The 24,252-nt window shown below is 40.7% G+C and overlaps 1 protein-coding gene across 2 annotated transcripts in view; it reads left to right on the forward strand.

Moving 5' to 3' along the window:
- The window catches only part of PRKDC (protein kinase, DNA-activated, catalytic subunit), a 282,873-nt gene that overhangs the window by 146,599 nt on the left and 112,022 nt on the right, over window positions 1–24,252 (forward strand). For both annotated transcript variants that reach the window (XM_066379091.1, XM_066379092.1), the window contains exons 42-49: window positions 1,038–1,216; window positions 11,717–11,885; window positions 12,118–12,183; window positions 13,611–13,683; window positions 15,787–15,935; window positions 19,209–19,346; window positions 20,603–20,722; window positions 23,606–23,749. In XM_066379091.1, coding sequence (XP_066235188.1) covers window positions 1,038–1,216; window positions 11,717–11,885; window positions 12,118–12,183; window positions 13,611–13,683; window positions 15,787–15,935; window positions 19,209–19,346; window positions 20,603–20,722; window positions 23,606–23,749 — 1,038 coding nt within the window. The remainder of the gene's footprint in view (window positions 1–1,037; window positions 1,217–11,716; window positions 11,886–12,117; window positions 12,184–13,610; window positions 13,684–15,786; window positions 15,936–19,208; window positions 19,347–20,602; window positions 20,723–23,605; window positions 23,750–24,252) is intronic.

Below are 24,252 nucleotides of genomic sequence, written 5' to 3' on the forward strand. Positions count from 1 at the left end.
GAGGGGTGGAGAAGCAGATGGGCGCTTCTCCTGTGTGCCCTGGCCGGGAATCGAACCTGGGACTCCTGCACGCCAGGTCGATGCTCTACCACTGAGCCAACCAGCCAGGGCCTAAAATTCTTTAATCCTGTATATATCACCCAATTCCAAAGCCTTTCTCATATTTTGGGTATTTGTTACAGTAACCACCCCAAATCTTGGTATAAAAATGTGTTTTGGTTTCGTGAATCTTCTGTAACAAATTACCATAAACTTTGTGGCTTAGAACAATAGAAATTTATTCTCTCACAGTTTTGGAAGCCAGAGGTCCAAACTCAGTTTCACTGAGCTGAAATCAAGGTGTTGCAAAGGCCTACACTAGCTGGAGCAGCTCTGAGTAGTCATTCCTTCCCTCTCCCAGCTTCTGATGACTGACTGATTTCTTGCCTTGTGACTGCATCACTTCAGTCTCTGCCTCTGTTGTCACCGTCTCTGTTCCTGTCTATCTGATCTCCCTCTATAACTCTTTTTTACATGTGATTTTATTTAGGGTCTACATGCACAATCCAGAATTCTCTCCCCATCTTAAGATCCTTACCTTAATCACATTTGCAAACTCGTTTTCTGTCTTACGAAGTTACATTCACAAATTCTAAGGATTGTGATGTGGATAACTTTTGGGCTTTGGGGAATCGTTTAGCATCTGTAGAATATTGCTGGGAATATTGTAAACACTCAAATGGCAAATTGTTAATGTAGACTTCAGTATATATAGTTGAAATATTTTAAGAATTGAATTTTCACCTGCTATTATTATACCTTCAGTAAGAGTTTATGCAATTGTGTGTACCTATACCCTTAGTTCTCTATTTGGACATTGTGCATTATTTTCTGCTGCATGAATATAACATATCAATAGTTATATACACGTTTTAGACCCTGGGCTCTGTCTTATTGGAGTGGTTTAATATCTTTACTGAAATTAAATTTGATTTAGTTTATAAAATATTTTTCATGTTTGATAAGATCAAAGATAATCTTTTGTTACCTTTTCTTAGCTAAACGAATCTACCTTTGATAATCAAATCACCAAGAAGATGGGCTACTATAAAATGCTAGAGGTGATGTATTCTCGACTTCCAAAAGATGATGTTCACTCTAAGGAATCCAAAATTAATCAAGTCCTCCATGGCTCGTGTACTACAGAAGGAAGTGAACTTACAAAGACACTTATTAAGTAAGATTTTAGTTAATTTTATGTTGTATTTGATATAATGTTTTTCATACATGTACATAATGTTAACAAATGTTTGTTTAAATACTTTATTTTATAGTTTTTTTGCTTTTTTATTATTTTAATTTGTGTTTACATAGATTCAAGTGTCCCACCAAATATATATCCCCCCACCCTCTTATTCCCCTCGGCCCCCCCATACTTTCTTTCCCCAATGCCTTCCACGCTTTCCTCCAGGATTTGCTGTCCTGTTCTCTATAATGCTGTATTATGTATATATAATTTCATTAATTCCTTTCCCTTCTCTGATCCCATCTTCTCTTCTACTTTCCCTCTGACCTCTTTCCCTCTGGTCCCTTTGATCTCGCCTCTGCCTCTGTTCCATTGCTCATTTGACATTGTTCATTGGATTCCTCAAATGAGTGAGGCCATATGATAGTTTTCTTTCTCTGCCTGGTTTATTTCACTTAGCATGATAGTTTCCGAGTCCATCCATGTTGTCGAGAAAGGTAAGATTTCATTCTTCCTCACAGCCGAGTAGTATTCCATTGTGTATATGTACCAAAGCTTTTTAATCCACTCGTCCATTGACGGACACTTGGGCTGTCTCTAGATCTTGGCTATTGTAAACAATGCTGCAATAAACATGAGGGTGCAGTTCTTCTTTTGTATTCAGTGATTTTGTATTCATAAGGTATATTCCTAAAAGTGGGATGGCTGGGTCAAAGAACAGTTCCATTATTAATTTTTTGAGGACTCTCCATTCTGTTTTCCACAGTGGCTGCACCGTCTGCATTCCCACCAGCAGTGCAGGAGGGTTCCCTTTTCTCCACACCCAATCCACCACTTATTATGTGATGTTTTGTTAATAAGCGCCATTCTGACATGTGTGAGTTATCTCATTGTGGTTTTAATTTGCATTTCTCTAATGATTAGTGATGTTAAACATTTTTTATCTGCCTATTGGCATCTGTATGTCCTCTATGGAGAACTGTCTATTCAGAGAACTGTCTATTCATTTCTTTAGCCCATTTTTAGATTGGATTGTTTACCTTCTTGTTGTTGAGTTTTACAAGTTCTTTATAAATTTTGGTTATTAACCCTTATCAGACGTATTGGCGAATATATTTTCCCATTTTATGGGTTGGGTTTTTTTTGTTGTTGTTTTTTTTTCTGAAGCTGGAAACGGGGAGAGACAGTCAGACAGACTCCCGCATGCACCCAACCGGGATCTACCCGGCACGCCCACCAGGGGCCACGCTCTGCCCACCAGGGGGCGATGCTCTGCCCCTCCGGGGCGTCGCTTTGCCGCGACCAGAGCCACTCTAGCGCCTAGGGCAGAGGCCAAGGAGCCATCCCCAGTGCCCGGGCCATCTTTGCTCCAGTGGAGCCTTGGCTGCGGGAGGGGAAGAGAGAGACAGAGAGGATGGAGGGGGTGGGGGGTGGAGAAGCAAATGGGCGCTTCTCCTATGTGCCCTGGCCGGGAATCGAACCTGGGTCCCCCGCACGCCAGGCCAACGCTCTACCGCTGAGCCAACCGGCCAGGGCCTATGGGTTGTTTTTTTATTTTGTTAATGGTATCTTTTGTTGTGTAAAAGCTTTTTAGTTTGATATAGTCCCATTTGTTCATCCTGTCCTTTATTTCACTTGCCCATGGAGATAAATCAGCAAAAATATTGCTACGAGAGATACTGGAGAGCTTATTGCCTATGTTTTCTTACCAGATGTTTATGGTTTCACAACTTACATTTAAGTCTTTTATCCATTTTGAGTTTATTTATTTATTTATTTATTTTCTGCACCCTTCTGAAGTTGAAACGGGGAGGCAGTCAGACAGACTCCCGCATGCGCCCGACTGGGATCCACCCAGCATGTCCACCAGGGGGCTACGCTCTGCCCATCTGAGGCATTGCTCTGTTGCAACCAGAGCCATTCTAGCACCTGAGGCAGAGGCCATGGAGCCATCCCCAGCGCCCGGGCCAACTTCGCTCCAGTGGAGCCTCGGCTGCGGGAGGGAAGAGAGAGACAGAGAGGATCTAGGGGGAGGGGTGGAGAAGCAGATGGGCGCTTCTCCTATGTGCCCTGGTTGGGAATCGAACCCGGGACCCCCGCATGCCAGGCTGACGCTCTACCACTGAGCCAACCGGCTAGGGCCCATTTTGAGTTTATTTTTGTGAATGGTGTAAGTTCGTGATCCAGTTTTGTTTTTTTTTTGCAAGTACCTGTCCAATTTTTTCAACACCATTTGTTAAAGAGACTGTCTTTACTCCATTGTATGCTCTGACTTCCTTTGTCAATATCAATTGTCCATATAGGTGTGGGTTTATTTCTGGGTTCTCTGTTCTATTCCATTGATCTGTATGCCTGTTCCTATGCCAGTACTAAGCTGTTCTGAGTACAATGGCCTTGTAGTATAACTTGATATCAGGAAGTGTGATACCCCCCACTTTACTCTTCTTTTTCAGGATTGCTGAGGCTATTCGTGTTCTTTTTTGGTTCCATAATAATTTTTGGAATAATTCTTCTATATCTTTGGAGTATGTTATCGGTATTTTAATAGGAACTGCATTGAATTTATAGATTGCTTTGGGAAATATAGACACTTAAATGATGTTTATTATTCCTGTCCATGAATAATACTTCCATTTGTTTGTATCTTTCTTGATTTCCATTATCAATGTTTCATAATTTTCTGAGTATGTATCTTTAACCTCTTTTGTTAAATTTACTCCTAGGTACTTTATTTTTTTTTTTTTGATGAAATACTGAAGGGGATTGTTTTCTTAATTTCTCTTTCAGACAGTTTATTGTTGGTGTATAAAAATGCCACTGATTTCTCAATATTGATTTTATATCCTGCCACCTTGCTGAATTCATTTATCAGGTCCAGTAGTTTTTTGACTGAGACTTTAGGGTTTTCTATATACAGTATCATATCATCAGCAAGTAATGATAGTTTCACTTCTTCTTTTCCAATTTGGATGCCTTTTATTTCTTCTTCTTATCTGATTGCTGTGGCTAGGACTTCTGAGGCCAGAACTATGTTGAATAAGCATGGTGAAAGGGAGGACCCCTGCCTTGTTCCTGAACTTAAGGGGATTTCTTTTAATTTTTGCCCATTGAGTATGATGTTGGCTTTTGGTTTGTCATAGATGGCCTTTATCATGTTGAGGTATGATCCCTGTATCCCCACTTTGCTGAGAGTTTTGATCATAAATGGGTGCTGGATTTTATCAAATGCTTTTTCTACATCTATTGATATTATGATGTGATTTTTATCCTTTCTTTTCTTTATGTGTTGAATCACATTGATTGATTTCCGGATATTGTACCAGCTTTGTATCCCTAGAATAAATCCCACTTGATATAATGTATGATTTTTTTCATGTATTGCTGGATCCGGTTTGCTAATACTTTGTTGAGAATTTTAGTGTCTAAATTCATCAGGGATATTGGTCTATAGCAGGGGTCGGGAACTTTTTTGGCTGAGAGAGCCATGAAGGCCACATATTTTAAAATGTAATTCCATGAGAGCCATACAACGACCCGTGTATGTTACGCATTATCCAATAAAAATTTGGTGTTGTCCCAGAAGACAGCTCTGATTGGCTCCAGCCCCCCGCAACCATGAACATGAGCGGTAGGAAATGAATGGATTGTAATACATGAGAATGTTTTATATTTTTAACACTATTATTTTTTTTTATTAAAGATTTGTCTGCAAGCCAGATGCAGCCATCAAAAGAGCCACATCTGGGTTGCGAGCCATAGGTTCCCGACCTGGTCTATAGTTTTCTTTCTTTGTAGTGTCCTTGCCTGGTTTTGGAATCAGTATTATGCTTGCCTTATAAAAGGAGTTTGGAAGTCTTCCCTCCTCTTGAATTTTTTGAAATAGCTTGAGAAGGATAGGAGTTAGTTCTTCTTTGAATATTTGGTAAGATTCACCTGTGAAGCCATCTGGCCCAGGGTTTTTGTTTGTTGAGAGTTTTTTGATAACTCTTTCAATCTCATTTGATGAAATCGATCTGGTTAGGTTTACTGATTCTTCTATATTGATTTTTGAAAGATTATAAGTTTTGAGGAATTTGTTCATTTTGCCTAGGTTGTCTACTTTTATGGCATACTTCATAGTATTTTCTTACAATCCTTTATATTTCTGCTTTGTCAGTTGTTAATTCTCCACTCTCATTTCTAATTTTATTTATTTGAGTCATCTCTCTTCTTTTCTTGGTGAGTCTGGTTAAAGGTTCCTTGATCTTGTTTACCCTTTCAAACAACCAGCTCTTTTTGTTTCATTGATCCTCTGTATTGTTTCTTTAGCCTCTATGTCATTTGTTTCCACTCTGATCTTTATTATTTCCTTCCTTCTACTACCTCTGGGCTTTACTTGCTGTTCTTTTTCTAGTTCTTTAAATGCAAGGTTAAGTTGTTTATTTGAGATTTTTTTAACTTCTTAGGGTATGTCTGTAGTGCTATGAACTTCCCTCTCAGGACTGCTTTTGTTGTGTCCCATAAATTTTTTTTTTCATTATTTTTTTTAATTTTTTATTTATTCATTTTAGAGAGGAGAGGGAGAGACAGAGAGAGAGAGAGGAGAGACAGAGAGAGATGAGGGGAGGAGCTGGAAGCATCAACTCCCGTATGTGCTTTGACCAGGCAAGCCCAGGGTTTTGAACCGGCAACCTCAGCATTTCCAAGTGGACGCTTTATCCACTGCGCCACCACAGGTCAGGCTATGTCCCATAAATTTTGAGTTACTGTATATTTGTTTTCATTTGTTTCAAGGAAATTTTTTATCTCTTCCTTGATCTTATTGTTAACCCATTCGTTATTTAATAACATGCAATTTAGTTTCCAAGTGTTTGAGTGTTTTTCAGTTTTTCTATTGTATTTGATTTCTAGTTTCATGCTATTGTGATCTGAGAAGATGCTTGATATGATTTCAATCTTAAATTTGTTGAGACTCATTGTGTGTCCTAGCATGTGGTCTATCCTAGAGAATGTACCATGAGCACTTGAAAAGAATGTATATTCTGCTGCTTTAGGGTGAAAGGTTCTGAAGATATCTATTAAATCCAGTAGATCTAGTGTGTCCTTTAAATCTGCTGTTTCTTTGTTAATTTTCTTTCTTGATGATCTATCTAGTGATGTTAGTGTGGTATTAAAATCCCCTACTATTAATAGTATTGCTGTTGATCTTGCCCTTTATGCCCATCAAATCTGCTTTATATATTTAGGTGCTCCTATATCAGGTGCATAGATATTTATAATGTTTATCTCTTCCTGTTGGATTGTCCATTTATCATTATGTAGTGATCTTCTTTATCCCTTACTTTGTTTTAAAGTCTATTTCAGCCTTTGTTTTAAAGTCTATTTTGTCTGATACATGTAATGCTACCCCAGCTTTTTTTTCATTTTCATTTGCATGAAATATTTTTTTCCCATCCCCTTACTTTCAGTCTATGTGTATCTTTTGTTTTGAGGTGTGCCTCTTGTAGATCAGCATATGTACAGGTCCTGTTTTCTTATCAATGCAGCTACCGTATGTCTTTTGATTGGAGCATTTAATCCATTTACATTTATGGTTATTATTGATATGTAGTTGTTTATTGCCATTTTATTCTTTAAATCTACATTCCTCTTTTGCTAGATTTTTCCCTCCTTTGTTCTATTTACAACAGGCCCCTTAACATTTCTTGCAGCATTGGTTTGGTTGTAATGAATTCCTTGAGTTATTTTTTGTTTTTTTGGTCTGGGAAGCTTTTTATTTCTCCTTCAATTTTAAATGATAGCCTTGCTGGATAGAGAAGTCTTGGTTGTAGGCTCTTGTTTTGCATTACTTTGAATATTTCTTGCCATTCCTTTCTGGCCTCTAATGTTTCTGTTGAGAAGTCAGAGGTCATCCTTATAGGGGTTCCTCTGTAGGTATTAGACTGCTTTTCTCTTATAGCTTTTAGTATTCTTTTTTTATCTTTTAACTTTTGTATTTTATGACGTGTCTTGGCTTGGTGTTGGCCTCTTTGGTTCATCTTTAATGGAATGCTGTGTGCTTCTTGAACTTGTGTGACTTTTTTCTTAATCAATTTAGGGAAGTTTTCAGCTATGATTTCTTCAATCAGATTCTCTATCCCTTGTTCTGTCTCTTCTCCTTCAGGAACCCTTATGATGTGAATATTATTGGTCTTCATGTTGTCACAGAGCTCTCTTAGAGTTTCCTCAGACTTTTTTTTTTTCCTATTTTTCTGAAGCTGGAAACGGGGAGAGACAGTCAGACACACTCCCGCATGCGCCCGACCGGGATCCACCCAGCACGCCCACCAGGGGTGACGCTCTGCCCACCAGGGGGCGATGCTCTGCCCCTCCGGGGCGTCGCTCTGCCGCGACCAGAGCCACTCTAGCGCCTGGGGCAGAGGCCAAGGAGCCATCCCCAGTGCCCGGGCCATCTTTGCTCCAATGGAGCCTTGGCTGTGGGAGGGGAAGAGAGAGACAGGAAGGAGGGGGGGGGTGGAGAAGCAAATGGGCGCTTCTCCTATGTGCCCTGGCCGGGAATCGAACCCGGGTCCCCCGCACGCCAGGCCAACGCTTGACCGCTGAGCCAACCGGCCAGGACCTCCTCAGACTTTTTGAGCCTGTTTTCTTTTTGCTGCTCTGCTTCTGTGCTTTTGTTTATCTTGTCCTCTAACTTGCTGATTCGATCCTCAGCTTCATCCATCCTGCTTTTAATTTCTTCTAGTGTGGTCTTCATTTCTGATATTGTATTTGTCATTTCTGATTCCTTTTTATTATTTCAGTGTCCTTTTTTTATACTTGCTATCTATTTAGGTGCTCATTATGCCCATCCATTGTTGCTCTAATATCTTTGAGCACCCTAACAATCATTTTAAACTCTGCATCTGGTAGTTTGGTTATTTCCATTTCATTCAGATCTTTCTCTGGGGATTTCTCTTGTTGATTCATTTGGGTTGCATTCCTCTGCCTTCCCATTTTGTCTGTGTATAAGAAGGGTGTGGTCACAGGAGTAAATGGGTGTGGCCTATGTTTTCCCTCAGTGTGGTCTGTCTGCAGGCCCACCACCCCCTCTGCCACTGCATCAGGCGTTCGGGCGCCAGCATTGTTGGTACTGGCCTTCCGCCGCTATCACTGTAGCTTTAGCTTCCACCTCACCTTCGTGGGCGGGACTGCATTCATGTGCGCATTCTGCAAGCCTAGGCCGGCCTGGCCTTTGCATCACCCCTGAGGGTGTGACTATGCTTGTACGCCTGGTCTGCAATGCCTGGCCGACCCTCGGCCTTCTCTCCATCCCTGCTGGTGGGACCACATTGACACGTTTGGTCTGCAAGCTTTGGCCCAGAGGGCGTGGCGGCATTCCTGTGCCCAGCGTCAAGTCTCAGCCTTTTTTCAGGTGGGGCTATGCTCCTGTGCCCAGCCACAGGTCTCAGCTGGTTCTCTGGCTTTCGCCTTGCCCCTGCACGTGAGACTGCAGGTGGACCACTCTCACATGCCCATCTCTTAGCTGCAGGTTGGACTGCTTTAGTCCACCCCTTTCATAGCTGCAGCCGGCCCCTTGCCTTCGCGCCTGCTAGGCAGTACTGTGCGGGTGGTACTGCACTTGCCCCTGGGCCTCAGTCATGGCTGGCCCTGGCTTCCGCCCCCGCAAGTAGGACCGCGCTGGCTTTCGCATCCCACCGCTGCTCACCCTCCGGTGAGCACTCAGCAGTGTGGAGGTGGTGCTGCAGCTTTGACCTTAGCACTTAGAACTGTATCCCTGATGGCTCCCTGCTTCTTAGCGATTATTTGCTCTGACCGAAGCAAGAGAGCTTCTGTTTGGCTGGTGACCTGCTTCCCTTTGCTGGTATTGCTGGTTCCAGGAAAAATATTCACTTTAGATTTGGGGAGTGACCCAGCCCAGGGGTTAGCGTGGCTGTCCCTCAAAGTGTTTCTTCCTGTGCCTCCTAGATTACACTCTCTTCCTGCTACTCTGGTCCTCTTATCTCTCCCCGTCCCCCGGAGTCCCAGGTGAGTGGTTGTGAAAGAGGTTTTCTGCGGGGTCCCTTTAAGATGAATCCTGCGTCTGAGAAATCTGTCTCTTCCTCACAAACAGTATCCTGGCTTGTTTCGCAGCTAACTAAATACTGTCCGTAAGCCTCTTCTGGGCTCTGGGGCTGCGAGCTGGGGCTTCGTTCCTGAGGCCCTGGACCCTTCCCTCTCCGCGAAACTCCCCTCCCGCCACGCAAGTCCCTCCGGGCTGCTGTTTGCTCCCGGGAGCTGGGCAGCCCTCTCCGTGTTTCTGCTTTTCCTTCTGGTCTCATTGTGGCTTCTTCAGTGATCCTTGGTTAAAGAGTCCTCTTAGTTTAGTCCAAAGTTGGTTTTTCCAGGTGATTGTTCTTAAAAGTATGTTGTAAATCCAGTTTGGTTCTGGGAGGTGGAAATTGGTATGCCAACCTACTTACTCTTTTGCCATCTTGCCATGCCCAGATTATGTGTTGTTCTCTTGAGGGTTAATATTCTTTTGAGGGGTGTTACTTCTGGTGTTTCAAAAGTGGTGTAAACCTTAAAACAGGTAGATCCAGAATTCTAATACCTAAGCTCACCCAAGGCAAAACAAGGAGCCATTGTGGCACAATGGTCCCCAAGCATGGGTCCAGGTCAGCAAGGTGGTCCTGGGTGGGGTTCCTTGGGTCCTGCTATCACAGAAGAAGAGGAGAAAGGGAACACTGTATATTTTATAGTTTTTTTTTGTATTTTTTTCTTATGTACAAACTACTAAACTGTACTTTAATTTGTTATTGGGTAACATTTTATACTGTACATATCTTTTATAAAGAACAGAAAATAAATTTTTTTTTACTGTTTTCCCTACTATTTTACCCCTTCAACAGCTTTATATATACTGCTCACAAACATTAGGGGATATTTCAAAATGAATATGAAGCTATAAAATATCCCCTAATGTTTGTGATCAGTATATTTTTAGTGCTGTGATTAAAAGAAGGAATTTTTGTATTTTTTAACTATAACTTGAAATTAAAGGAATGTTAAAATATTTTTTAAGGAGGCATTCTATAAAACACAATAATCGCATACATTTTCTCTAAAACCAGCCTTCTAATGAAGCTCCCTCAGTGAATATTGAACACAAACTTTGATTAACGTGTCTAATTTTGCATACTCAGAACAAATGTATCATTACTTTCCTCAAACCCTAATCTTTACTTTACCTCCTCAGTCAGTGACAGGGTCCATTTCTCTCTCTCTCTCTCTCTCTCTCTCTCTCTCTCTCTATGAATCTTCCTCTCTCTCTCTCTCTCTCTTTTAAAAATTTTTATTTATTGATTTTAGCAGGAGAGGAAGAGAGAGAGAGGAAGAGACAGGAACATCAATTTGTTCCTGTATATGCCCTGACCAGGGATCAAACTAACCTCTGTACTTCCAGATGATGCTTTAACTAACCAAGCTGTCTGGCAGAGTGAGAGGCCCATCTCTTATTTGCATAAAGAAGACTTGACAGCCATAGTTTATTCTTCCTTCATCTTCATCTCTCCAACATTCAGGCATACCCTATCAGTCACCAGTGGATTTTTATCTCCTCAGTATTCCTACTGAGTGCCCTTATTTCATTCTCCTTCTTACAGCTTTGTTGTAGTATCTTCTGGTCTTTGATGAGCTACTGCAGTAGTCACCTTCATAATTATTCTCCTGCTCCTAGAATTGTCTCTCTCTTTTTTGATTGTTCAAATTCCTTGCCTGAAACCCTTCCAAGGAACCTCTCCTTCAGTAGCAGGGTTGACGAACTTTTTCTGCATAGGTCCTGATAGGAACTATATTTTGCTTTGTGGTCTCAGTTGCAACTACTATACTGCATTGAAAATCAGCCGTAAGTAGCATGTAAACTAATGGGCATTGCTGTGTTCCAGTAAAACTATTTTCACAAATAGTTTGTCACCAAGGAATGGTTTAGTGACCCTGTCCTACAGGATGAAGTCCAAGGTCCTTATAATGGCAGGTGAACTTTTTAAGGAACATATCTCTCTCCACCTATCATTCTCTGTCTTTTCCATTTTATCCTCTAAACACACTATGCAACTTATCCCTTTTTATCAGTGACATTCTTCTCTCTGCTTATAGTGCCTATGTGCATTTTTGGGGGGCTAATTTATAACTTGAAACTCAGATATTTTCTCTTAAAACCTTTCTTTCTTAGCTTCTTAGGCTGGACTACTTTCTGTCCTTCTTGCTTTCATTTATTACCTTACTGTGCTTGTTTTCTATCTCTGTGCTCACTGCAGTATGGTGAAATCCATGGACATGGCCTTTACCTTGAGATGTGCATGAGCTCGGTGACCTGCTAGCCTTCTATTCCCAGTGCCTAGTACTACGTTGAACAGAAACTTGATGCTCAAAAAAGGCTGAGCTGAATTGAAATCCTGTTGTCTGGCATTATTGGTCTTGAGCATTGATTTTCCTGTTACACGAATTAATTTTTAACCTGGATCTACTCTGCAGGTTGTGTTACGATGCGTTTACAGAAAATATGGCTGGTGAGAATCAGTTACTGGAGAGGAGAAGACTTTACCATTGTGCTGCATACAACTGTGCCATTTCTGTGATTTGCTGTGTCTTCAATGAATTAAAATTTTATCAAGGTTTTCTATTTAGTGAAAAACCAGAAAAGGTAGGCCTTTCCTGAGGTGTTCAGTATTACTGTCATTATAAGAAAAAGTTAGATTACATCAATTAAAGTTTTATTATAGTTTGTATCTTTGTATAATATTATAGATGTAGTTCTTTTAGTTTCTTTTATATAAAGCCGAAGTGCTTCTTCATGAGTTATTAATTTTTTAGTATTATCAGTAGTAAAGATCCTAACCATTCAGATATTTTTATATGATTCTTTGAATTCACAGAACTTGCTTATCTTTGAAAATCTGATAGACCTGAAGCGCTGCTATACCTTTCCTGTAGAGGTTGAGGTGAGTGAAATTTTTCAATGGTGTTTCAAAGTTAAAAAGCATAACCAAGTGCTTATACAGGAAAGATATATGTGTTATGCTGAACATATTAAATTGCCAATATTCATATCTGCTTAGAATTACAAAGAAATGGTAGTTTCAAGTAGTTCAGCCTGAGCAACTACAGCTAAATTTATTAAACTTAATTTTTCCTTGCTTGACTTGTAAAAGAAAGACAGTGCCAATAAAAGAAGCTGTTAGGGCATATCCCAGATTCTGAGTAGATTCCTCAGGTCAATGAGAGAAATTGCGATCCATCTGGTTTATGGCCCCATGACACTGTTTGGGTTACAGTCATCCCTCGCCATATTGCAGTTCACTTTTTTGTGATCTCACTGTATTGCAGATTTTTAAATTGTTTATATCTAATTTTGTATTGAGAATTTTTTACTATATCACAAGATTTTACATAGGTTTGAGAGTGTAGAAAGTGTTTAAGAGCATAGGAAGTGTTTATAAGAGTGTGGGGAGGGTTTATAAAGCCTTAAAATATATATAAATAACAAAATAAATATAAAGTTGCTACTTTGCAGATTTTCTCCTATCGCGGGGGTTGGAACCTAACCCCCGCGATAGACAAGGGACCACTGTATTTGGCAGGATGAAGGGGGTGCCATGAGAAGTCATGGGGATAACTGCAAAATTTGCTGTGGCAAATGTAACAAGCTTGATTTTAGCCAAGCTAAGTTTGGTGTACCACCCTAAGCAATTGGTAGAAAGTTAGCTGCAGTCTTTCACAGCCCTTTGGAAATGTGAAGTTGGACAGAGTGCCAGAACTCATATACCATGTCCTACAGAACAGAGCTGGGCCGGGAGCTGTCATTCACGTATCTCTGCGTAGCTCCTAACCTCGACCGTGTCTTTGGGTCACGAGTTTACACAAATGGTTGTTTCCTGCCTTGTGCCCTTTTGGTACAAGACTGGGAACTTTTATCTAGATACATGTTCAAAGAACTAACAAGAAATAATAGTATTAGTTTAGTAAGCATTCATATACTTGCTATATATTACTTCTAAACTTTACAGCAGCACTATCAGGTGCTGTGATATATAATTACCATATAGTTGAGGAAACGGAGGCTCACAGGTGAAGTACAAACTATTGGTAAGCCAGGCCTGTGATTATCAGAGCTTAGCAAGCACTGTCTGTGTCCCAGAGCCCAGAAGGCATGTGCCTGTCTGGGGTTCTGTGGGAATCTGTATAAAAAGCTTTCCTTAAGGGGAGTTCACCTGCCTTTTTATGTCGATATTTTTAAATACTTTTAAATTTGATAAAAGTTTTGTCTAAAAATCAGTTAAAATTGTTTTTATCAGATTGCTACTCAAATAGAAAACAGGTGGTCATGATTTTAAAACATCTTAAATTGTGTATTTGTTTTACCTAATAGGTTCCTATGGAAAAAAAGAAAAAGTATATTGAAATTAGGAAAGAAGCCAGGGAAGCAGCAAGTGGGGATTCAGGTAGGATGTTTTCAAAATGATGAGAAAGATCCTTATGGTTGGTATTTGTTACATGATAGAAAATACCAAAACATTGAAATTGAGTTTGAAAAAATTTTTAAGTGGATGATGCAATTGTATCTTGAAATAAATGCAGTTATAGAAAGATGTCTAAGTGGCCTCAGGGGCTCAGATATGCTACTCTTTTCTTATTAAAGTGCTAGATCAGCTTGATATTGATTTGTTTGAATTGGGCTTATACTATTTAAACATATTTAGAAGTCTGTGTAATATGCAAGTCCCATCCTGCCACACCTCATGTTAGCTCCCACCTTCCTCAGGACAGAGCTGCCCAAGGCCCCTGAATACAGTATTCCCCTCCCACCCTGCTCTCTGCTCATTCCTCTCCAGCAGCCTGACCCCTTTCCTGTGCCTGTAGGCACTGAGCTCACTTTTGCTTCTGGGCATTTGCATGTATGTTTCCTTAGCCTGAAATAACCTTGGTCCCAGATATTAGCATGGATTATGTGTCCCAGTAGAGCCTAAGCTCTATGTTGATTAGGCGTCCCTGATTCGACTATCCCGTGCAGGGGGACACTCCTGCTTGTAAGCAGGGCTGGCAGCCTCTTCAAGACTACTCTTGAGGCGACTATGAGGATGCTACTGTTAAGTGTCACCAGAGGAAAGACAGGACCGACACACAAATTAGTTGCAATAATCACACAGGCAATTTATTACTCACAAATCCTATTGGCGTGCCTGGGTACAGCTTAAGGATCCCTGTCAGCGTGCTCCTCTTGGCTGGCTTTGGTCAGAGCTCAGAGCGTCGTGGAGACAGTCCACATCAACGTTGGAGTCTGGGCGACTACTGCAGCAGGGGGCCCCTCAGCTTTAGTACTTTTTCTGGCCAACACCTTCTAACAGGTGTCAGTCTACAGCAGAGGTCTCAAACTCGCGGCCCATGGGCTGCATGTGGCCCACCGAACAATTTTTTGCGGCCCACAGACTAATCCACGAACTACAGTTTCTGGTCGTTTTGTGACACTGAAAAGTGTTGCATAACAGTTGCCTTTTGTAGACCTTTGCGGCCCGCCGAACGGCTGTGATCTTGCTCTGCGGCTCACATGCTGAGTTGAGTTTGAGACCCCTGGTCTACAGGATTATCACCTCAAACCACCTTTTTTGGGAGTTCCTCCCAGGGAATCCCCTCTATGTCAATTTACTGAAATGTTTACATTAAACCACTTTTTAAGATGTTCTTATTTTCATTAATTTACAAAGTTAATGTAAATAACACCAAGCCACTTATTTATATATAACTTCACACACATACTAACTGGGCTCCACTTGAAAGTCAGAGTCTATTTATCACATTACAGAGTTATGACACCAAGTTACTTCTTATCTATGTATAACTTCACACACATATTAACTGAGCTTTGCTTGTCAGTCAGAGTCTGTTTATCACATTACAGAGTTATGGCACTATATTCTTATCCAAATGACATAACATTATTCAATTTTAATACTTATTTTTAATATTCTTTTAATTATTTTTATATATTTTCCATATTTTTATATTTGTATATATTTAATTACTATAACCTTATATTACTACAACATTATGACATTCTATTTAATGCCAACTCCTGAAGGAAGTTCTCCCTGGCCTCCCTGTTTAATTAAAATTAGCCCTCTCTCCCTCCACATACTTCTTTGTTTCAATTTTATGCGTAATTTTTCTGCACAGCTTTGTTTTCTTAACTTCAGGATAAAATTTGGACCAGTTTTTTCAATGTCATATATTTAGGATTATTTTTCAGTAGTATCTTTTCCCATATTTATGCTAGACTTCATGGCAAAATGTACATCATGAAGATTTTGAACACAAAGAAATTGTCTTAATATTAATTAATTACTTTGTCCATGACAGTAGAAAATCACTGGTCTATATTGACAAAAGCAAAGGGGATCTCTTACCCATTTCCGTTTTGCTTTGTTAATCACAGGATTGTTGAAAGCATTAGTTGACAGTAGCCTTTCATTTTAATACTATTTGAGCTTAAAGAAATACATTTCTTACTATTTTTGAATAAATGTATTTTGTTTTTATTTATATTTCAGGTGGTCCTCATTATATATCTTCCTTGTCATATTTGGCAGACAGTAGTCTGAGTGAGGAAATGAGTCAGTTTGACTTCTCTACTGGAGTTCAGAGCTATTCATACAGTTCCCAAGACCTTAAATCTACCATTGGTCGCTTTCGAAGACAGGTGATCACATTTTACATGTTAAAGACTATTATTAGTATTTGTAAAGGAAGCCAGTTCTCTGTCAGTAGTCCTCAAAGAAGAGGATTCCTTTGGAGAATTTACAAAGACCTAAGGGCCAGCCTATCTTCCTGTAGACTTAGTTAGCAATCTGATTTTATCAGCACAGCAAGGAAAGCTCTCTCTAAGGGCTGTCTCACATTAGCCAGTCTCCCTGAGATTAATGTTTTAAATTTACTTTTTGACTTTAAAGAGAAAGGAAGGGAGAGAGACAGAAACATAAATTTGTTCCTGTATGTGTCCAGGGATCAAGTTGTCAACCTCTGCATATCAGGAGGATGCTCCAACCAACTAAGCTATTGGCCAGGGTGATAGCTTAATTCTTAAAGAATAAATTCTTGATGACCATAACATGAGTATGGAATGACTTTATTATTTTTAGAAATGGAATTCTGTTTTGGGTTTTGTTTGTTTTCTTTTAATCCCAGCAGTTTATAATAGTCTGTTCCATATTCTCATTTACTAAGTTTTACCTGTCTGTAAGGCCAGTGGCCACCACCATGGCCATGCGTGTTCACGTTGGATTTGGGCAGATGATAAGAGAACTGTGGAGCCAGAAAATGGTGGGCCATTCCGTTTATTAAAGTCTCATAAGGGTGGACGAGCAAACAGGCAGGGAAGACCTCTTCCCTCTCTCACATCTCAAGATCTACCAACCTCAGCACTCCCGGCCAAACAGGCCCGGTGGAACTCAAGGCCCCCAAGCCCCACTTGGTTCACAGCCTGGACTCATTCTCCAGACTCATCCTCGGGACACTTCTCTGTTCTCGCTAGCAAAACAGGCTGGGAGGAAAAAACCCTTTTCCAGCGAACATTAGCAAACAATCGCCCCTCCTAAGCAGGAAGGCAGTCCACTATTTGCAATCTGCTGCCCTGAGGGCATGCACCCACAGCCTTCCATAGACTATACACACAAGGCATTGCCCCAATACAAGTGAACACATTTAGAAAACGTTTGTTACCCAACACTGTCCCTCACCCTTTTTATATTTTTAGCTTGGATTAATCTCATTCATTCAAAGAGAAGGCCTACGATGTACTTGTTCATCCTTTCCTGCCCCCGCCTATTTCTTTCTCTCTCCATTTCTCTCTGAACTCTCATCTCTTATCTCTCTTGTCCAGACTTTCAGAGTCTGTGTATGTTCTATTGTATCATCTATGGCATTCCTGTCTGCATCCCAATAGGAACTCATTCTTCAACATTCCTTTATGACTATTCTAGCTTCTTTGCAATGATGTGTTTTGATATTGCATGTAAGTAAGACTAGTTTACCTCTGTGTGCCCTTTTTCCATCTTTCTTATTTTTTATTAAGTGACATGCTTTTTTAGAATTTTAGAACAATTTTAACATAGACAAAAGTTGCCACCCACAGACATCCCTCAGGATTTGCCTATTGTCACGTAACATCCTTTATAGCAGAGAGGATACAGTCCAGGACCACAAGATATACCCAGCTGTCACAACCCTGTAGCACCCTCGTAGTACAATGCCCCTCAGTTAGTGTTTGTTCAGCGCTCCTCACAAGTAGACTAGGAATTTTGGCAGGAATATGGCAGAGCAATGCTATGTTCTCCTTATGAGAGAGCTGCTGACCTCATTTTGGGGGGAGATACCATTTCTTAGCCTATTTTTTCACCCATTAGTTTTTAGCATTCATTTATGTCTCATTTTTGCTATGCAGGATGGAAAATGGTAATATTCTATCTAATTCCATAACTGGTCCTTCATTTATTAGTTGGCCTTCTACCACAATGAAGAGCTTCTCTTCTCCTCATTTGTATTGTTTTAATTTTAATCACTGTGCTTTCCTAGATTGTTATTTTGTACAGTAGGTTATCATTATTTATTTTGATGCCCAAATTGTCCCAGATTTGGCCTCAGTTTATTGAGGAAAAATATAGGTAAACATTTATGTCTTATAATTATACTTACTAGCTTTACTTTCTTTGTAAAGTGGCAACTAAAGAATCATGAGACTATTGCTCTCAAGGTGTTGAGGGTTCTGTTTATTTGTAAATGTGTGGGTGTTTGTACAAAGCAGTGTTGTAAAGTACCCAGGGAGTTCCAAGAAGACACCAATTCCAGATGAATTTTTGAGGAGTTTATTGGCTGGCTACTACAGGGGTCTAGGACAAACCCAAATCCTGCAGCCCCTAAGACAGCTCTGAGGCCCCCTTTTAAAGACCAAATTATACACTGGCTGGGCTTGGGAGTAGGGGGAGCATAGTACAAAAGTCATTAATCTCGTCTGACCAGGTGGTGGCGCAGTGGATAGAGCGTCGAACTGGGATGCAGAGGACCCAGGTTCGAGACCCCAAGGTTGCCAGCTTGAGTGTGGGCTCATCTGACTTGAACAAAAAGCTCACCAGCTTGGACCCAAGTCGCTGGCTTGAGCAAGGGGTTACTCGGTCTGCTGAAGGCCCATGGTCAAGGCACATATGAAAAGTCATTAATCTCCTTAGCAAGCTCATTGTATTTTACTGCCTTGTTACAACGTTTATCTATAGGATCTGTCAAAAGAAGAACATTGCTACACCCTAAAGGGTTTTAAGAAAGAAGTGAGGCCTGACCTGTGGTGGTGCAGTGGATAAAGCGTCGACCTGGAACACTGAGGTTGCTGGTTCGAAACCTTGGGCTTGCCTGGTGAAGGCACATATGGGAGTTGATGCTTCCTGCTCCTCCCCCTTCTCTCTCTCTCTCCCCTCTCTCTAAAAATCAATAAATAAAATATTTTTTTAAATAAGAAAGAAAGAAGTGAAAGGATTATCGAATAAGTTCCATCTTCCTTGCTCTGTAGTTAAATTATGACTTAGCTGACCCAGTTGCCCTTGCAAGCCCTTCCTCCTACATTCTCTTTCCTTTCTTCACAGAAAGGAGGGGGTAAGAGGCCTGACTTTTCCTCTTTAAAATGGCGTTGCTAATGTTAAGTTTTATAGTTTCTTGGCACCTTATCACAACAGCACATATTTGTATGTATTCTGTGACCTGAGTGTGACCCCATAGACAAAGGTTAGAGGGGAAATGTAAGAAAGACATAAAGTCCTAGTTATTTTTCAGTTCTTTAATAAGAAAACATACCAAGCATATTTGATATTGTTATCGAAGTATAATTGTTACTTAAGTGTATTTTATGATATTGCCCAAAAAATCAGAATGTCGCATACACTAAAATTTTAAGTGTACTCTGCATAATCAGATTCTTACTATTTCGTAGGAGCATAAAGACCCTCTGATCCAAGATGATATCCTGGAGTTAGAGATGGATGAACTCAACCAACACGAATGTATGGCAACCATGACAGCCCTAATTAAGCACATGCAGAGAAATCAGATCCTACCTAAAGGAGAAGAGGTAATATTTTTGCTAATCTTGCATTGTCTCACTTAATACTATTCATTGATATTATATTAAGAATAAACATTTAATATCAAAAACTAAAGCAGCCTGACCAGGCGGTGGCACAGTGGATAGAGCGTCTGACTGGGATGCGGAGGACCCAGGTTTGAGACCCCGAGGTCGCCAGCTTGAGCACAGGTTCATCTTTTCTGAGCAGAGCTCACCAGCTTGGACCCAAGGTCACTGGCTCGAGCAAGGGGTCACTTGGTCTGCTAAAGGCCCACAGTCAAGGCACATGTGAGAAAACAATCAATGAACAACTAAAGTGTCGCAACAAAAAACTGATAATTGATGCTTTTCATCTCATCCCCTTCCTGTCTATCTGTCCCTATATATCCCTCTCTCTGACTCTCTCTCTGTCTCTGTAAAAAACAAACAAAAAAACTAAACCAAATTTCATATCAAATAAACATGATTTTTTTTAAGTGAGAGGAGGGGGATAGTGAGACAGATGTGCCCCAGCCAAGATCCACCAGGCAACCCCCATCTGGGGCTAATACTGAAGTACCAAGCTATTTTTAGCATCTGCTGCTGACTAGCTGGGACCACTGAGCTATTGTCAGTACCCAGGTCCACATTCAAACCAATCGAGCCACTAGCTGCTGGGCGGGAAGAGAAAGAGAAGGGGGAGAAGAAGATGGAGAGAAGCCGATGGTCGCTTCTCCTAGTGCCCTGGCTGGGACTCAAACCTGGGAGGTCCATAGGCTGGGCTGACACTCTACCACTGAGCCACTGGCCAGGGCCATAAACATGGTTTTTGCTGCTTATCTTTTACTTTGTCATTGTTGTCTTATAATATCAAAATAGGCAGTTATTTTATTCTACTTTTAAAAGTAATTTTGAATGGCCTGACTAGGTGGTGGCACAGTAGATATAGAATGTCGACCTGGGACCCTTAGGACCTGGGTTCAAAACCCCAAGGTCTCCAGCTTGAGCGTGGGCTCACTAGTTTGAATGTGGGGTCACTGGCTTGAGCATGGGATCATAGACATGACGCCATGGTTGCTGGCTTGAACCCAAAGGTCACTGGCTTGAGCAAGGGGTCACTGGCTCAGCTGAAGCCCCCAGTCAAGACAGGTATGAGAAAGCAATTAATGAACAACTAAAATGCTGCAACTACCAGTTGATACTTTTCATCTCTCTCTCTTCCTGTCTGTTTCTCTCTCGGGTGCATTTTTTAAAAAAATGTAATTTTGAATGTATCATTTCAGGGTTCAGTGCCAAGAAATCTTCCTCCTTGGATGAAATTTCTTCATGACAAACTAGGAAATCAATTGACATCATTAAATATTCGTCTCTTCTTAGCTAAGCTCATTATTAATACAGAAGAAGTAAGTAATTTATTTCTTGAAATATTGTTTGCAATTATATATGCCTTCTTTAAAAAACCTACCCTACAGGCCCTGGCCGATTGGCTCAGTGGTAGAGCGTCGGCCTGGTGTGCAGAAGTCCTGGGTTCGATTCCCGGCCAGGGCACACAGGAGAAGTGCCCATCTGCTTCTCCACCCCTCCCCCTCTCCTTCCTCTCTGTCTCTCTCTTCCTCTCCCCAGCAAGGCTCCATTGGAGCAAAAGATGCCCGGGCCCTGGGGATGGCTCCTTGGCCTCTGCCCCAGGCGCTAGAGTGGCTCTGGTCACAACAGAGTGATGCCCCGGAGGGGCAGAGCATCGCCTCCTGGTGGGCAGAGCATCACCCCTGATGGGCGTGCCAGGTGGATCCCGGGTCGGGCGCATGCGGGAGTCTGTCCGACTGTCTCTCCCCGTTTCCAGCTTCAGAAAAATACAAAAAAACAAAAACAAACCTACCCTACAACAAAGAAAAATATTCTGTGTTCTCTGAATAAAATAACCATTTTTATTTATTTGTTCTACATTCTTTATCATTTCCTTTTAAAACATGTAATTAACTTTTTATGAGTAGATGTTTTGGTAACTATCTTATGGCTGCCAACCTTCATAGTTTATAGGGGCAGTCCCTGGGTTACGAATAAGATAGATTCTGTAAGTGTGAAAATGTTTAAGTATATATATACACAGAAAGGTAAAAATAAATACTATGTTAAAACTAGCGCATCTAAGTTGCATTTAATAGGTAAAATGTACCTGTTTCAACTTACATGCAAATTCAGCTTAAGAACAAACCTACAGAACCTATCTCATTCATTACCTGGGGAGAGCCTGTAGTAGCAAAGAAGGTAGTAAAATTATTCCTGTTAAGTCCATATGAAAAATAACTGACTATCTTAGGTAGTTGCTGAATTTATCATTTGGTCTACATATAGCACTATCTTAGAGAGGAACATCTTCCACCAGTGGGAGTCAGGATAGATTTTTAAGAGAGTCTTTAAGTGTTGTAAAGTGTCAGTGGGAGTTTATATTCTGCAGTGTGAGCAGAGCAGAGACGATTTCTTTTTTTTTTTTCAGAGACAGAGAGAGAGTCAGAGAGAGGGATAGACAGGGACAGACAGACAGGAATGGAGAGAAATGAGAAGCAGCAATCATTAGTTTTTCATTGTGCTTTGCAACACCTTAGTTGTTCATTGATTGCTTTCTCATATGTGCCTTGACCGTGGGCCTTCAGCAGACCAAGTAACCCCTTGCTGGAGCCAGCGATCTTGGGTTCAAGCTGGTGGACTTTTGTTCAAACCAGATGAGCCCGGGCTCAAGCTGGCGACCTCGAGGTCTCGAACTTGGGTTCTCCGCATCCCAGTCCAACGCTCTATCCACTGTACCACCGCCTGGTCAGGCGAGAGACGGTTTCTTGAAGAGCCAAGCACATCTGCTCTGACTGCACAGACCATGGGCACATGATCCAGAAGAAAACTGAGTGTCATGGCTACATGTCTGAGGGGCAGGTGAGCTGAGCCAGACCTTTGGGATCCATGCAAAGGGTCCAGCTCATTCACTGAGTGGTAGGGAGCCACTGAAAAGTGCTAAGCAGAGTTCCATGATCCACTTGGCCCCACAGTCACTGGCTTGAGCCCAAGATTGCTGGCTTGAGCAAGGGGTCACTAGCTTGGCTGGAGCCCCCCCCCCCCCCCCCCCCCGGCAAAGCATATATTAGAAAGCAACCAATGAACAACTAAGGTGCTGTAATGAATAATTGATGTTGATGCTTCTCATCTCTTTCTCCCTGTCTGTCTCTCACTATAAATAAATAAATAGTAAAAAGTTTGTATTAATAATTTATAAATCAATAGACATACATGGAAAGTGTTCAGAATTTTTTTATTTATGGGAGTGCATAAACAAAAATGAGTTGAGGCCACATAGATTTAATATGTGAGAGTAGATAAGAAATCTCTGGGAAAAAAAAAACAGTTTTATAAAAGGAGAGTGGCACCTGACCATGCGTTGGTTCAGTAGATAGAGCATCAGCCTAGGACACTGAGTACTCAGACCCCAAGGTCCCCGGCTTGAGCACAGGTTCACCAGCTTGAGCGCGGAGTCACCAGCTTGAGTTTGGGATTATGGACATGACCCCATAGGGTCGCTGGCTTGAAGCCCAAAGTCAGTGGCTTGAGCAAGGGGTCAAGGCACATATGAGAAAGCAATAAATAAACAACTGTGGTGCCGCAGCTTCTCATCGCTCTCCCTTCCTGCCTGTCTCTCTCTCTCTCTCTCTAAAAGAGAAAAGAAATCGTCAAAGGTTAATAAGATAGATAGCTTAAATCATATGGTAATCTGTTCTTTTGCATCAAAATAGCATTCTCTTGCAATTTCTGAAATAAATAGAATTTAGTGTATAGATATATTTTATTTATATTTTAGAGTCCTGAGTATGTGTAGTCTTCCACACTATAGGAAGAAATGGGAAAAAGAATTAGGCATGCATCTAATTTGCCTATTCTCATTTTTCATATATTCTATGCATTGGTATAAAATAATAGAGCTGCATATTATTCATATAGGACAGATTGATATAGAATACTTTCATTTTGATTACTATGAGTATAGTTATATTAGAAAAGTCTTAAGCAAAGAAAACATCAATAATAAATTTATTTCATTGAATTGTGGTTTTCGGGGCCCATGAAGAGAGAATTCAACAGAGTCTGATGTGATTAGGCAGGGTAATTGTTGGAATTTACATCTATTTGGGATTTAGATCAAGTCATAACATAAAAAATTTTAGGTGATGGAGGTTATGTATCTAGATTATATTTTGGTTATTCAGAACAATTCTTTGATATTTGACTATTAAATTCTCTTCTAGGTTTTCCGTCCTTACGCGAAGTACTGGCTTAGTCCCTTGCTGCAGCTGGTTGCTTCTGAAAACAACGGAGGAGAAGGAATTCACTATATGGTGGTTGAGATAGTGGTGACTGTTCTTTCATGGGCAGGATTAGCTACTCCTAAAGTAAGAGTGAATACATCTTTTAAGTAGTACTTTATCAGCTCTTAGCTGATATCTTAAATAGAGTATATCATAAATAATTCAAGCTCCTTTTAATGACTGCTCACAAAAATTGGGATATTTCATCACCTCATACCCATTTTGAAATATCTCCTAATTCTGCTCATAAAAATTAGGGAATATTTTACTGCTTCATATTCATTTTGAATATACCCTAATTTTTGTAAGCAGTATATTTTAACATTGTTATCTTTTTATAATATTGCTATACTAAATGGTCTCATACTGATTTAGTTCTCTTTTCTTTTGTCTGCTTTTGATAATTCCTCTGACTTTTTATTTTTAAACTATCAGATGTTTGTGGTTTTTTTGTTGCTTTTACTGTCAGAGAGTTTGGAAACTAGAAATAGCTGCAGCTGGATCCCATTATCGTGACATGCAGGGGTTGCTGGTTCAGCACCTGGTCAGGGCACATATAAAAGCAGATCAATGTTTCTGTCTGTCTG

Source organism: Saccopteryx leptura, chromosome 3 (genome assembly GCF_036850995.1).
Source record: "Saccopteryx leptura isolate mSacLep1 chromosome 3, mSacLep1_pri_phased_curated, whole genome shotgun sequence".
In the NCBI taxonomy this organism is placed as follows: domain Eukaryota; kingdom Metazoa; phylum Chordata; class Mammalia; order Chiroptera; family Emballonuridae; genus Saccopteryx; species Saccopteryx leptura.